The sequence below is a fragment of the Hypomesus nipponensis genome, chromosome 5 (assembly GCF_054491055.1).
Source record: "Hypomesus nipponensis isolate SF chromosome 5, ASM5449105v1, whole genome shotgun sequence".
Taxonomy (NCBI): domain Eukaryota; kingdom Metazoa; phylum Chordata; class Actinopteri; order Osmeriformes; family Osmeridae; genus Hypomesus; species Hypomesus nipponensis.
In genome coordinates this window covers 1,035,692-1,052,772 of record NC_140365.1, presented here as the reverse complement: position 1 = coordinate 1,052,772, position 17,081 = coordinate 1,035,692, and the positions used below count along the sequence as shown (strand labels likewise).

General features: G+C 42.4%; 1 protein-coding gene across 1 annotated transcript in view; it reads right to left on the bottom strand.

Annotated features, from left to right (window-relative positions):
• efnb1 (ephrin-B1) overlaps window positions 1-16,179 on the bottom strand; it is a 43,043-nt gene extending 26,864 nt beyond the window's left edge. The window contains exon 1 of the mRNA XM_084698310.1: window positions 15,123-16,179. Coding sequence (XP_084554436.1) covers window positions 15,123-15,241 — 119 coding nt within the window. The 5' untranslated portion in view covers window positions 15,242-16,179. The remainder of the gene's footprint in view (window positions 1-15,122) is intronic.
• Between the last annotated feature and the right edge of the window lie 902 nt (window positions 16,180-17,081).

Genomic DNA, 17,081 nt, shown 5'->3' with positions numbered 1-17,081 from the left:
TCTCTCTCTCTCTCTCTCTCTCTCTCTCTCTCTCTCTCTCTCTCTCTCTCTCTCTCTCTCTCTCTCTCTCTCTCTCTCTCTCTCTCTCTCTCTCTCTCTCTCTCTCTCTCTCTCTCTCTCTCTCTCTCTCTCTCTCTCTCTCTCTCTCTCTCTCTCTCTCTCTCTCTCTCTCTCTCTCTCTCTCTCTCTCTCTCTCTCTCTCTCTCTCTCTCTCTCTCTCTCTCTCTCTCTCTCTCTCTCTCTCTCTCTCTCTGTGTCCCTCCTCTATCCCATCATCTCTGATTGGACATGATTGAATATTCTATAGCTGTTGGCTTGGATGGGAAAAAAAAACACTAATTTCCGAAAGCCTTTTTTAAACTGGTTAAGAAGGCCAATTGGAGTCACTAACACATATAGCTACACTTGTTTGTGCTGTGAACTTCATGTTCGTTTCTGCGCTATAGTTGTATTTTTATGTGGCTGCTTTCATGTACAAGACAAATTTCCCTAGGGGTAAAAAAGCAATCTTGAATTTAAACATAAATCTTACAAACCATTGTTTTAATCATGTTGGTCATTATGGTTAAACAAAGGGATGTTGCAAGTCGGCTTGTATGAAAGTTTCTTTAGTTAATTACATCTATGAACCCACCAAGCCTTCGTTGTTGCTACCCCCCCCCCCACCCCACCCACCCCACAGGGGTTTAAGGTAGCTCCTCCCTCCAAAACTCCCTCTCACAGCATCCAGGGACGAACGACAAGTCCGCTCGGCCAAAACTCTCAAACGCACTCAATTTCAAACAACTAAACACGGATTTAGAGCAACTTGAATGCAACCAATTAAAGAGCTGAAATATGTGGTCCATGCAAATGAAGTTTAATCATTCACAGGCTCTCACAAAGCTACTGAGATCTTCACACTGGGAGAAAAGAGCTTGGATGAGTGGCATCGCCCCCCTCTCTCTCTCTCTCCGCCCCCCCCCCCCCACACATTCCAAGGGGGAATTCAAGCACATGACTTGGCATACCCTGTCTATCCCACAATGCCCCTCTGCAGGAGGAGTTATCCAATGGAAAAGCAAAGAAGGGTACGACTCGTCAGGGTTCTAAAGCCAGCGCCATTCAGAGCTCCTTCAATGGTCTGGGGCGAGCTGGTAGACTGCATGTGCTCGCAGCCTTCTGTCCCGAGGACTGTGCATTCGTTATTTGAAAGTTAAGCTTCATCTACGATGGCTTGTGTCAAAGTCATAATAGAATAATGCTTTATTTTCTGAGGAGCTGTTTTAAACATGTCTGTTGCATCCAGACAGTCCTCCCAGGACCAGTCTGACCCCAGGCCTATTTCTGGTGTTGTATAAAAATGCAGATTGGCAGGTATCGTTTTCCTTCAAGCCTGCAAATCATTAACTAACAGAAAAACATCTTCTGGCTCTGACAGTAATTTAAGGGTAAGAGAACCACAAGTCAAACAAGCTGTTTTACTGAGAGAACATCATCAAAAACAAACGTTTCGAAAAAGCTGTTCATGCAATGCTGTGCATCCAATAAACAAAACCCTATTCTACGACCCCTCACCATGTAGGCAACAGTCGGCACAAACCATACCTGTGAGCTGTGGATCTGACAACTGGTCATGAGGTGCTTCACCAGGGTGGCCTACACCATCCCTCAGCTTCAGTTAACACACGGTTAATGTCTTTGCTCCTTTATAGTAGAATACCTTATAGGGGTACAGTACAAACAGCCATTTCACCCCTAAAGCAGTTCTTTGGTTACGGTTGCTAAATACAAGCTTGGCATTGTTCATTCCAGTAGAATGGCGTTTGAGTGAATGGGCTGCAGTCTAGTTTACAGACACTTGTAGCACAGTGCTCAGCTGTAAGAAGACTTTTACAGCCAATAACATATATCCCTCCTGCCAAGCTGATTACACTGCAACTATAGCCAACTACATTTCGTGACAAGTAGGCAGATAATCAGCCTACCTTTCCTCCTACAACTGTTAGTCACTCATTATTAGGGGCCTGCAGATTTCCAACAACTACATCCAATCAACAAACGATTAACCTCAACAACCAACATGTCACGGATATGGTACACAAGGATGAGATCAAGTTTGGGTGGGTGGATAGTTACAGTAGGACAAGTCAGACCATCTTTAAGAGGCCCTGTGTTAGCAATGGGAGACAATGTGTTCCATTTACATTTAGTCATTAGTCATGTTAGCGATCATTACTGTACATCCAGATCTCGAGTTCATGGAGATGCGATCTCCTGGGCTTCAGTAATTGCGACATGACTGTGTGTCATCCGGATCAAGGCCCTTGTTAGAAGCTTCAGTTGAGTCTGTATTCTGGAGAGAAGAGCCCTGGGCTAGCAGTGAGAATCAACTTCTCATGTCAATTATCCTGACACTTTTTGAAAAGCTAGTCAGAGAGTCAAAACGTGTGTCAACATCATCTGTGTGTTGCCTTGATATCTCGCCTTCTTCATTTCATCTACACCCACTATCAAAAGAGGGATCAGATGTACTTGATGTGAAGAATAAGCTGTCACGTTGCTTCTGATGCATCCTTCTAGCTGACGGAACAAGGCAGAGAGGTTTTACGGTTGCATCTGCAAGTTCTGTTTACATTTGAGATTAGTGACTACTCGTTGACTTGTAGAAAAATGATACCACACAGTTCTCGAATACTTGGAAACCTGTTGGAGCATGTGAGCATTCCCAACTCGAACACGCATGCACAGACACCATGCCGTCTCAGACCAAAAAATGGACGAGCGCCCCAGGTATGACTAACTTAGACACTCCCAAACTGAAACTCTTGCACACAACTTCCCCGCACGATGACTAAAAGTCGACACCTGAAAAGAACAAACAAGATTGCTTTGTCTACAATGTACAAACTAAAGAAACGCAGTTTCAGACACCCAAAATAATTTGGTAACTGAGAACACTAGCCAACATAAACTTACCACGGCGGTAAAACGGCATGACTTGGCCAAAATATATTTGTAAAACAGTTATTTGCTTCTTAAGTATGACACGGTAAATACCAACCACAAAGGAATGCTGAACAATGAGACAACAACAATGGCTGAAGGCCTTCCCCAGCAGCACTACCCCTCCTCTCCTAGCACCAGCATGACTTCAGAAGAGGGGGAGAACAGCAATGCTTGGTTTTTGAGGCGGGTAATTACAGAAGCAGGCGATTACAGAAACATGATTACAGAGATTGGAGAAAGGTGTGAAAAATGCTTGAATCTAGGGTTAGGGACAACCCGAAACCTGACTACATTCCACTGGAATCTCTTCATGCTTATGGGACAATGAGAGAGAATTGAGTTAATTTAGTAATTTAGAGTCTTTGTTGATAAAATGAGTGAACTAGATGCAGTGAGTGGCAGCGATGGGTGTTAAACTAAAGACACAGTAAACGCGCTGCTCTGATGTCACAGTAAACGCGCTGCTCTGATGTCACAGTAAACGCGCTGCTCTGATGTCACAGTTAACGTGCTGCTCTGATGTCACAGTAAACATGCTGCTCTGATGTCACAGTAAACGTGCTGCTCTGATGTCACAGTAAACGTGCTGCTCTGATGTCACAGTAAACATGCTGCTCTGATGTCACAGTAAACGCGCTGCTCTGATGTCACAGTAAACGCGCTGCTCTGATATCACAGTAAACGCGCTTCTCTGATGTCACAGTAAACGCGCTGCTCTGATGTCACAGTAAACGCGCTGCTCTGATGTCACAGTTAACGTGCTGCTCTGATGTCACAGTAAACGTGCTGCTCTGATGTCACAGTAAACATGCTGCTCTGATGTCACAGTAAACGCGCTGCTCTGATGTCACAGTAAACGCGCTGCTCTGATATCACAGTAAACGCGCTTCTCTGATGTCACAGTAAACGCGCTGCTCTGATGTCACAGTAAACGCGCTGCTCTGATGTCACAGTTAACGTGCTGCTCTGATGTCACAGTAAACGCGCTTCTCTGATATCACAGTAAACGCGCTGCTCTGATGTCACAGTAAACGCGCTGCTCTGATGTCACAGTAAACGCGCTGCTCTGATGTCACAGTTAACGCGCTGCTCTGATGTCACAGTAAACGTGCTGCTCTGATGTCACAGTTAACGTGCTACTCTGATGTCACAGTAAACGTGCTGCTCTGATGTCACAGTAAACGTGCTGCTCTGATGTCACAGTAAACGTGCTGCTCTGATGTCACAGTAAACGTGCTGCTCTGATGTCACAGTAAACGTGCTGCTCTGATGTCACAGTAAACATGCTGCTCTGATGTCACAGTAAACGTGCTGCTCTGATGTCACAGTTAACGTGCTGCTCTGATGTCACAGTAAACATGCTGCTCTGATGTCACAGTTAACGTGCTGCTTTCAACTTTACACTCCTGCTTTTATATGTTTTTCTTCGGCTTAGACGTGAAATGAGCTGTTCCGCATCCAGAAAGCCAGCCTCATTTATCCAGCTCACGCCCGGAAGCCCAGAGGCAGGTCCTTGCTGGTAATAACTCTGAACACCACACATGACCCTCGGACAGGTCCCACATGACAACGCATGGCAACCAGGGAACAGGACAAAACCAGACATGAAGAGATTTATGATCTAACTGTACAAACTATGAAGGGAATAAAGGGTTGTGTTGATTCTACACCTCCTGTAACAGTGTTCTGTATTTATCTTTCTTTGTTGGGAAATGAACCATCACAGTTCTCTTGCTCTTGCTTGGACGAGCATGGCATTCCTGAAGCAGGTTCCCCGGATACGCCTCCCACCTCCCCCCCTCCCTCGCTCGCTCGCTCGGCGACGCCTGCGTGCGTTCCCATCGGATTGGAAGAGGAAATGCCACAGGTCATCGTGGAGAGGATTGAGACGATGAGCTTGGCTTACTCTCCCTTCAGCTCTGACACGGAACACGTGATTGGCAGCTTTCTTTATGCAGCCGACTGGGGAAAAGGACATCTCTCAATAATGCATTGTGACTGGACCTGTCCAGAGGCTCAGAGTTGCAGTCGACTTTAAACATGTAACCTTGAGACAATTCACTAGATATTTATAGAGGGGAGAGGAGGAAAAGAAGAAATACAAAAGTAAGGACAAACCGTAGTGGGGAATAGTATTTCCAAATGCTACACTGACTGTTCCTATCTGGAAGTCTGTGGCCTTGCTTGAGGGAACTTGAAACCTTTCAGTGATCTAAAATATTGCGCGCTGACATTCTCAAGCAGCATTTGACGTGATTGGAACTGATCTGAATTCAGTTCCTTACACGGAATCGGTTCCAGAAAGGACTTAATGAGGATCTGTCTCCCCATCAGAGTCGCTGTTCAGGTTAGACACGCAGCTCATTAGCTCAGTAACCAACAATGAGTACATTAACAGGTCTGACTTGGCAAACTGGAAAAAAGCATGGCCAGCACATCCTGAGAGACTAAGACCTAAGACTCACAAATGTCATTACTTCATCTGCAAAGTCTGTCGGTTCATTCAGTAATTCTGTCTCACACACAGGTCATATAATTAGTGTTGAGCTGGCCTAGATGTTGTTACCTCTCCTATATATGAACACATCACAAATCCTGACTGTCACTGAGGACAGAGCTAATTAATGGGACAAAAGGATGCAATATTAGGTCGCTCTCCAAGGCTACTTATCTATCAACACTTACAAAGATTATAGTCATTACAGTGTCTGTTTAAACCATCATGTTAGTCTGAAGAAAGCCTTGGAGGCTTCCTAAACACCTGGCACAGCAAGTTCAAACATCTTTGGCACAACAACTATTTGATTGTCAAGGCTAGTCTGGAGGTTGTGGAAATACAGCATTAACAGCAAATATGTTTTTCATCAAATAAAAAAACCTCATCTGGAACTAGAACACTTCATCCATGAAGCACGACAGCTGAAGTCTGAAAGTTGATCTTGAATAAATAGTTCATCAAAACCCCTCAGCATTCACAGACAAATCTAAATAATTGCAGGTCTCCGCCTGCCTGCATTTACATGTTGTCTGCCCCGTCTCTTCGTACAACCCTGAGACAATCCTTTCAGAGGCAAGCAAAGATGAGAAAGAAGCAGTGCCTCACAGCAAAGAAGGCAACAAAGAGAACTCAATGATGGCCTGCCATTAGGAGTGACAACTCAATCTCACACGGGTTAGCTGAGCACCACAATGTGACAATTTCCACTGATTGGGATCACAGTCAACTAGCTAACATATGTATTTCTCGTGAGAGGGCTTTGCTCTGATGCTCCATTTTGTTTGAGAGGACATATCAAGTGTAAAATCACTCTCTTGGAAACACGTGCCTGTCATGTAAAACTTGATGACAGCAAAGACAATGCTTAACTCGAGAGATGAAGCCGTCTATATAAATGCAAATTAAATCTCCACCCAGCAGGCAGAAACACACTGTTTACTGTCAAGAGGAAACTAAGATGAAACAACTCATTGAACTTTGACCTTTTGGGCATGGTGAGGGAGTGCTTGTTACGCTTGTTGTGAACAAAACGTCTCTGTGAACCCATAAAAAAAAATTAAAAAAAACATAAATTTTAATTCTTTCATCGACTACAAAGGAGGCACCCCCTGAAACATGGGCAGCACCACAGCACACACAGACAGACAGAGCAGGCCAACACGCTTCCATTTGTAAAAGTGACGCTAACACAACAACTACAAATATCCACCACTCGTGGGACCACAAAAAAAACCTGAAAAAGCCGGGAGATTGAATCGGTCCAAACGAGGCTGTTGTGAAAACGTCTGCTTCACTGCCTGGGGTGTGTACTACCGTGCTACTCTCACAAAGTTGACAGTCCAGTTCTCTCAGAGGCTTGTTCCTTCTTAATTGTAGCCCTCACACTTTGTTTTTGTTTTTGTGGAACAGCCGGCTAATAGCTTAAGACAGCAGGGGGAAAGACATGCTATTAGGGAAGCTATATTATCACCATTAGGACCATCTGCAACCGATACTCGCCCTTAATCTCGCAGAGATCGGGCATACTGACACCGGAGAAGTCCTCAGACGGACGGTCTTCCCTTCTGTGGGGACAGCTGCAAGCTTGCAATGTGACTGCCACCACAGCAGCCCAGGCACACAGGCAGAACTGTGTTTGAGCAGACACAATGCTAAAGCTACAGCACCATCCCTTTACTTTTACAGGCCCGGCAAGGCACCCACCCAGATACATTTTTTTCTTCCCACAATAAGTCTGAATAAAACCCCAAGAGAATTATCCCTCATTATTGGGGTTTTGAAGAATTACATTTGATCTCATAAACATGTCCGTTAGTATTCCGTTTTAGATTCTTAGGAAAGATTAGAATATTTAATTGTCTTTATTTCTTTATATTTTTTTCCACGCAGAGAATTAGAGCTGTATTAAAGAAAATCTGAATAGACTTTTGGGGTGCTAAGCCAGACTTTTTTTCAAACCTCACTTTGAAGGGATAAATGCTGACGCACTATAATAGCACTTGTCACGCAGTTGGCTTTCTTCATCCCTGCACATTGTATCAGTGGACTGCTGTTTTTAGAGATTCCTCCCTCTTTTATCGCCAGATTATTCAGTCGGACTAGATTTGGGAACACTGGAATCAGGGGTTTTAGAACGGCTAGCCTGATAGCAAAGAATGCCTTTATATTATCCTCCGGTATCAAATAACTATTACGATTTGGGCGTTGCATGCTGGGTGCTTTGGTATGGCAGATGTTGGGCTGACAGGGTTGTTTGAAGTGTCAACTGCTCGAACTCGCTTCTCACTTCAAAAACACAGTAGTCAACCATGAAAATATTGTTCCTTGTGTTAAGAGTCTAGTTTTTGAAATGGCCTTCGATTTAAAACACATCTGTTGGTTTACATAATCTCAAGCTTCCTTTAAACACAGCTTGTTCACCAGAATTCTCATGACAGATGCACCAAGACTAATCGCTAAAAGGCAGTTGTAGTGTGGCGAAACTTCTGACTCAAACAAGTTTTAATCCTCACTTTAGAGGAGGTTCAACCCAGCTTTTTCAGTTGAGGTTAAATAGAAAAACTCTCCATCAAAACTTCCCACCAATACAAATATTTTAAGTTGCCAAGGATGACCTTGATCCAGAATATAATAGCATGTAAATATCGTGTGTCATCTGCAGAACAAGCAAGAAAGTAAATCATGAGAAGAGATGCGTTATAAAAAGGACTAGTTTGTGGTATTTCAGTGCCTTCAGTAGTTTTCAACTGCCAATTTAAAAACAGGAAACATTCCATTGGGGAGTTAGAGTCACCATCTCATCGGTCTGTGTCTGTACTGTGTGGCCTTTGAGCTCACTGCAGTCAGACAATGCCCTTCTCTCTCGGACAAGTACCTGTTCTCCAGACAATGTCATTTATTTTAACGTGAAAGACCAAACAGGAGAATCATTTCAATCTGGCTTTGTTGGGAACTTAATTGTTTGCTCGTTTCCTCTGAAACTTCAGCCTGACAGGACACCCACCACCTCTCAAAAGCAAATTCATTCGTTTGTGGGATTTAAATTATTTTTGTTGTGTTTGCATTGTCCTCAGCAGCCTCAATTGTCCTTAAAAAAAAAAAAAAAAGATACAATAAAAAACAAATCAATTTTTTAAGAAAAGTTCTAAATAAGTAGGTGAGGAAATAATTCTAAAACTCTGACTATTTCCCTCCATCAGAATAACCAGGAAATCAAAATAATTCATTAATGGACTTCCAATCCCACTTGCTCTAAGCCCCTTAGGATTGCCCTGTTCCCTCCCTGGGGCACACAGCCTCAAGCCACTACTGCACAATCGCAAAAACTGAGCGAGGCTTTAATTTTCTCTGCTAAGTTTCAAAGAAGAATTCAAACTATAACTGCAGCTAACTGAAGTTTGTCTAAACTTCATAAGAATAAAAAAAAAACTAGGATCCTGTTTGTTCTTAGCCCCCCCACAACCCCCCCCCCGGCCCCCCCACAACCCCCCCCGGCCCCCCCACAACCCCCCCGGCCCCCACCCCTGCTTCTTCTTCTGCGTTTGGGCAGATTCCTTTGCTGCCTCCTGTATAGAGCGGGGAGAGAATGCTTCCCGGCGTGAGCCTATTGAGCTGCTCTGTCCAGCTGCCAGGGCACTCTGCTGCTTGAGGACCTGCCAGCTCTAGGGAGCAGCACCGTTACCAGCGTGACTTTTAATCCACCTACCCCCCCCCCCCCCCCTGAGCAGCCCAGCTCTGAGCAGTGGTCGGGGGAATCCTTTCATGCTGGTCATTCACACAGCTACGCCCGTAGAGGGTCGTGGAAGAACCCGGAGGAACGGGTTAAAGGGGGCAGGGAGAGAGCGCAGGCTTACAGACCCACGGGATGGCTGGTCTTTGTGGAGCTGGACAGACAGACAGACAGACAGACAGACAGACAGACAGACAGGCAGGCAGGCAGGCAGGCAGGCAGGCAGACAGGCAGAGCTGTCAAGAAATGTGTTCAAGAAATGTAAATGATTCGCCAGGATGAAAAAATAAATAAGCGTACTCTTAAGGGCAGCATGACTGTTCTCATCCTTGCATGTGTTCAGATATTTCTGCTGTGTAATTTCTCTCATTACCAACTGTGAACATTAAAAGGGTCTGTTTCATAATTAATATTAAAATTAATTCCAGCAAAAAGTCCATCTGGCACTGAGACTCACTTGCGGAGTGCTCGACCCAGCAGGCTCATGGCATCGGCCATTTAGTTCAATCTGCTGTGAGACGGCGGCTCTAACGGGCTTTGGGTTGGCTGTCAGAGCCTTCCGTTCCAGAGCCGGGCCCCTGATCCAGAATCCAGACAGACACGAGAGGTTCCCTGCTGTCGTCCTGCTCTCAACCATCATCAAACCAGCTCTGCCTCTTCAGGGTCGCACTTCATACAGGTCAAGACTCGAGTTTTCCAGATCTTAACTATATTTTATATATATTTATTTATTTATTTTTAACTTTTTCGAGAGAGAGAGAGAGAGAGAGAGAGAGAGAGAGAGAGAGAGAGAGAGAGAGAGAGAGAGAGAGAGAGAGAGAGAGAGAGAGAGAGAGAGAGAGAGAGAGACAGGAAAGCAGGGAGAGGGGAAACGGAGATGGAGGAATTGGCCCAGGCCGGCATCGCACCCAGGCCTGAGTTAAGGCCTTAACCTTGGTGGTGCGTGTATCTATCTGGTCTGCCTCTGTATGTGAAGCTGATGGAGCAAAACAGCCAGGACAACCACCACAAGGATCCTGAGTCCTTTGTCAATTTGTGGCACTTGTAGAACGGCGTATCTGTGTCGAGATATCACAGCTGGGTGATGTGTGTCCCCTACAACTACAAAGCAGAACAGTCTGTCTGACGACACATTTGTGTGACCTCTCCCTCAGATATGGAACATCTGTTCTCTTGTGCTCGTCAATCTCCATGAACACTAGACCCCAGCCACCATGTTGGATCAAGTGCTAGCTAGCAGGCATGTAGCGCTCACACCCTCCTCCCCCGATCCCCAATCCCTTGATTGTTTGGTAGAGTCCGATGACCGTTGAAGTTGACTTAGGGAACAGTCATGGATCGAAAGTGCCAAACAATGGTGTTCTTGTGCTGTTCAACAACAAACTGAAACGGCTCTGGCAGTTAATAGGGACTCAAAGAGTTGCAGTGAACTGTATGGAACTGGGTGAAGAGATGGAAAAACACATGAATCTGTTCTCGCATGCAAATTCAGATAAATGTCAGTTATGAAACCACGGCCATCAGGACTGAAGCCCTCTGGCAGATAGTAATTTTTTTCTTTCTATTATGCAGCTACAGTATTTGCAGCCTCAAGTACAGTGGTCTATGTTTATGGGCGCTCATGCTTACACATTTAGGCCTGTGAGTTCATCTTTACTATCCCATCTATAGAATACTATACAAGCAAACAAATCAGCTTCTAGACAACATGAATGTTTCACAACAGCATAATTTGGCTGAGACTGTATGAGAATGTAAATGCCTTTGTTCAACCATTAGAGAGATCTACTTTTAAAGAGCATTTCTGCATGAGTCAGGGCATAATAACTCTCTGCATAAACTGTCAAAATAATTTATTGAAATATTTTTGCATTGGCACAAGGGGAAAAAAGTCACAAAAATAACATCAACAATTCTATTTTTGACTGCTAGAGATTTCGACAGTCCATTAACAGTTGGTTTGACAGTAAACGTTTTTCCCCAGTGACTCTCAACAACACAACCCAGAATATTAAGTAAGTAATTGGGGAAGAAGCTTCGTAAACTTGTTAGGGCAGCAACTGTGCCAAGAACGGCGACCCAAAAATTCAACCAAGGTTCCTAAAACATTTATGTTGTTAAATACAGAGGAAATACGATCCACACAAGAGGAAGTACAGATTCCATTAGCTGCCATTTCCATGTTGCATGCAGCTCTGAATCATCAGCATACAACAGCAAACAACACGACTCATGAATCCAGTCCTGGCGTGTTAGCCTGAGCTACTATGCAAGCTGAAAAATGGCGGCATCAGGATGACTGCCTAGCCTCAAGCACTAACGCTTTTCTAGAGGTGGAATATCAGAGTCCCTAATGACACAATGACTGCTTTTACCCTCCTTTCATTCCCGGAACTAAGCCGTACTGGGGTGGCTTGAAGTCCCAGCTCTTTGTGACGGGAGTCTGGGTTCCTGTGAAACGTTATCAGAAACAGCATGCGGGTGGGGGGGGGGGCAAAAACACTCCTGTGACACCCCTCAAAGGATTCCCTTTCTTGTGTAAACTCAGTCTGAAACCCAGGGAGCAGGGCCATAGCTGGGTTCATTACAGACCGGAGGGTTGGCACAGTCTATTTAAACAGTGACAGAGTTAATCTCTGGACTGTCACTTCTAATCACAGGAGCATTGATCATGATGCCACAGCAAGGAAAAGCTTCTCGTCTATGCGTCTCCAACACATGGGCCTCTCTCCGTCTGCTAGCTGATCATCTGACGCACAATCTCCAAGCTGTGACTTAACAATCGGCCGTGGAAGCCATAGGACTGCACATTTATTTCAAACACAGCGTCGTTTACATTTGAATCAATTATTTACTGCGCTTGTGTGTATTGTACAACATATCTGAAAGCATTGTCTTGGGGGTTAAACCATAGGTTTTTAACTAAACAATGGGCCAGCAGTTATTTAATAGCTTTTCCTCACACGATGGTATCTTAAAGCTTGTTCTATTCACTTGATAACCCTGATAATTCATTAACTTACTGGTTAAAACATTAATCTGTCTCGTCTGGGGAATTCATTATCTATTTAACTGCCTGTCTGTTGGATAACTAATCAGAAACCAGTTAGTGGCACGAAAGTGATTTCTGATCACTGACTACATGATGTTATATATTGATATGTTGGATATTTGCAGAATATAATATGAAATAATTGAATATTATAAAAAATATTTTTTTTAAAGAAAGTTTAAGTCCATAACCTTTGTGACCAGCCCTTAAGAACTTAATGGAAAAATATGTTCTTTAGGGCTATTTCTGTTCTCAAGCGAAGGCAGGTTGACTCCAGTCAAAGTGGAGGAACATGCTAACTCTTGTAGACACAGTAACTTGCACCACCTGCTTGGTCCTGTTTAACACTTTTACGTGTTATTGTAAAAAGATCAAAATTACAGTACCAGCATTCTGAAAACGATCAGGGATGTCATAGGGGAAAACGATAACAATATCACTGTCAAAACATATAAATTAGCACCCTGTGTGTTAAAACAATTGATCAAAAACATAACTTTCCATCACATTTAATTTAAGTATATTTTGGGAATCTATTGAATCTAAGTTCATATGCTGAAAAAGATTATTTTATTTATTTTGCATAAAAGATACATGTAACAATTTTGTTCAGGTATTTCTTAGGTTTCTTCTGAACGGCCCTCGCAAAGGGAGCAAACAAACCACTTTTACTAATTAAAGACAGATTTTCAATTACCCCTCTTATTTTATTCCCTCTTGAGAAATTAGAGAGAAACAGGTTTGTTCAATATCAATAAATCCAATTAGAATCTATTTCCCCTTCGGAAATGTTCTGTCTCTCTGAGATTACAGTTGAATGATGTCATCAGAGTTGATACAGAACTATGTAAGGTCTTCTAAGCTATTTGCAGAATTTTCGCCTGATGTCATTGCGGATTTTCTCTAGACATGCAAACCAATACAAAAAGACATATAACTGCCAACCTGTTTAATTAGTTCACAAGAAAAACCATAATCCTTGCCAAGTCTCTTCTCAACTACAGACTTGATCTTTTAACAAAAACACAGTCTATTTTTGCTGTAGTTTGTTGCTCTACCCAGTTTCCATATCTTTATTTGTTTACAGTATGAGAGACGTGAATAAAGAAATGTAAATTACTGAGCTCAAATTATTTCACCGTTGGCCTTCTACTGAGAGCAGAACCTAACAAGGTGTGCAGCTTCATGAACATCACAATTCCCATCCAAGCTTCAAGCAAACAACAAACACAGATAATGGCAAAGACCCTGCTACACAGGGACGTCTGCGAAAACGTGTCTTTAAAAAATTGGAGAGCTGATTTGGCTGGAATGACTGTGGAAAGCCTGTAAGCAGCTTTGCAGAGTGATTTAACAGTTCTACTGTGGGGGTCGTGTTATTCCATATGTCTGTTTCCCAGTTAGACATCTATAAGCTTCTTGCTGGGCCATCACCTCAAGTCATAAAATTGTTACAGCCAACCAGAACCCAGACAATGTTTATTTAGGCTTCTTGAGAGTGCTTGCTTGGGGTGTGTTTTGCTATGTTATCAATTACAAACACTAGATACTGGTATTCTCAAAATGCGTTTGAGAAAATACCACTTTGTGTGGGTGTAACGTGTTAACTGAAAACTGAGTTGCAATGTTTTATATTAAACATTGAAAAGAATACCAAAACATAAATTGTATCTTTGTTTTACACAAGACTGATACAATTGATACAAAATGGTTGCTACTGCTGTTTATTAATGACAGTTTTATGACACACAATTAAAAACTTAAACTACAACTTTTTAAATACTTGTTTTTGTCGTTTGTCCGATGCTTTTATATAGTCCTTTAGTCATGCAACCCATTTCTTTATCAGTGTTTCCATTGCTTGCACTCAGGATGACCCAACTACAAGCGTTGTTGGGGTATGAGTGGGTAAAACAGTACCACTAGGTGGGATGGGTAAACAAACATCAAGTCACTTAAGAAAACAGACAGCAACTGTTGTACAACAACACAAAGCTCTTATTTTAACATCTGCTCGGTGTCCAATACTTTAACACTGACTGATGAGGACAAGGTCTATCAAAACAACTTCACTCGATTCTATCACCGACCAACTTGGGCCTAATTCTGGAATATGTATTGTGCCGTTAATATCAAGGATATTTTATTTGTTTAAAAATTTCAAAAGATTTGGTAAACAAAAAAAATGTGCCCATATTGAAGAGAGTTTTTAATATAAGAACAAACTGATCACTGTTTAGTGATGTTGGCTGGTCTGATACACACAACTGTTGGTAGTACTTTTTTATTTTCCCCTAAGCACAAGTTTTAAAACTAAAAATGTAGTATTATAGATGTTCTAAATATAATATTTGCAAATTTTTTTTGCTAATTTAAAATATATGTGGTATACTCAATGGTACAAACTACTTTAAATTGACAAAGTAATCATTGTCACAGAAGCTATGATTATGGAAGAGGATGATTGACAGTTTAGAGTGTAGTTATTATATTAGACGGGATGGATCATTCAAAGTCAAACAGACATGGATAAACTTGTGTGTGTGTGTGTGTGTGGCAATCAATCCAGAGAACACCTGAAAACACAAATACAAGAAAACACACACACATACAGACGCTCCTGCCGCTCAAACCACTTTGTCCTCCTAAAGAATGTAGGCTACCAGGACATGATGGGTCCTAAGTGATACCGTGCTAGTAAATTATTCACTCCATAACCATATACCGATCTAAATGAAGACAACAAATGTATGCCTTTTTAAAAAGACCATTACCAATATACATTGGTTTATAGAAGGCGGCCCTCGCGTGCGGGATTATTTTTATGTTTTGTTGCATCCTTTAAGGGCACTTACTTGGGATTTTGAGAGTTCCATATCACCGACTCCAAAGACTTTGCCATGGGCAACAGCGACCTGGAAAACACTGTCAAAATCCATAGGTAGTACTTCCAACTGCAACCTGAGCCAGCCATCTCCACGCTGAATGAGTGAGGTAAATCAAGCAGCAACTAAATTGTTCGAAACGTGGTTACAGTGTGAATCGCGCACAATTTCACATCCCATTCGCCAGCATAGCATGAAGATTCTTGAAATCCAGTAAGTTGATGGTGGTTATTGATAACTGTCACTAAGGCGCTGTGTTCCGTGCTGGCCGCGCTAACAATAGCAGGTGGAAATTATTACACAGAACCTTTTGACGTGGAAAAATTGTTTAGGTCACACACACCGTAGCTCAATAATAAAGCTACTTTATAAATTGTCACTGTTATCCACTGGTCAAAATGTGTCCGGTCAGGTAACAAGTGGGGTCGTTTGCAAACCCGTGAACTGTCGTGCGTTTTTCCGTTCTTCCGTCACATTTAATGCAGTTGCCTAAATGTGACCCTTTTGTCCTTGAATCTGAGAAGAATCTGTTATGTCCATTTGGCACATTTGTGATCTGGCTCTGTTTCGTCTAAAAATATACATCCAGTTCATTTCATTGATCAAGAACACGCATAAAACATTTTGCGGATCTTAAGAGAAGCCTTCTCCATCCGTGCAATACCACCGGCTGCAGCAACAACAAAACACACAGAAAAACCTTGCTTCGTTTCAACTTTGAATTATGTCTCCAGTATTTTTACATATCAGCCCGTTGAAATATCTCAAAACAGTAGAGCTATTCTAGATACCAACTCATGCTCGAAGTCCGTCGTGATCTGATCCCGTCCAAAGAAAGCTTTAGAATTATTCACGGCATTTACGCATTCGGTTAGGCTTTAATAGCCTATTAAATTCCAAATAAAGACACTTTCTTTAAAAACTTCGACCGGGAGTCTGTACTGAACTCAACTCACTCGCGTTCAGTTCCACGGGCAGGCTACAGTAGTTCCAACATGCAATGCATAGCCTACTGTGGGAGTCGATCCTCGCGCTCTCTCTGCTGCATACGTAATGCAACGCTGAGAAAAGCTCAGGCCATCCAACCAATCAACAGTTAGACAATCCTCATTACACAGTTGTTCATCCTTCCCTTGACGGGAGAAACGAAGATTGTGTACAGTAGCCTGTGTAAATGGTCATTAAAAGATAATTTTGGTGCTTACATTTGCAGGAACTGCAGTAGATCTACATTTAGGTCTAAATGTCCGGGGAATGGAAGACGTTTTAAACAGGTCAGGTAGTCAGACTTTACATGGTGTCCGTGTTACATAGTGTAGTTCATAATGTGGCTTTATATCCCTACTCAAACGTCAAAATAATATAAAAATAGGTCTGTTTCAGAAGAAAAAGTTTGAGGGTTCTGTCCGGGAAGAGAACAATTCTAATTTATCTTTTGACAATGTTGCCCTCTATTGGATTGGATTGTAATTGTGTGAAGTATATCAATGATATAGGTGTTTTGGGACTCATTGCCCATCAACTAACAATATAACTTGAATCAACATTGATAATGGACATAGTCCTTTTAAATCTGCAATTAGATTAACACTGCATCAACACACTTATATTTTCTTGTTGGATTGAATATTAACATTGTGGTACTTGAATGCCATTATTTGTCATCTAAATTTGGTGACCTCATACCTGTATCACTCTGAAACAGAACTATGTAGGCCTATGTAATCATAAGGCACAACTCAAGATTGACAGTCAGTTATATGTGACCTTTTGAAACTGCTGAAGTTTCATCCAAGAAGGCTCACTAAAAATAGTTCATCGCTCTAAACTTGATGTTTGATTTGTAACCCACGTCAAACACATACATTTATATTGCAAATTACATCCTGACATTTCATCTTACGTGTTGTAATTTTCCGCAACATTTCA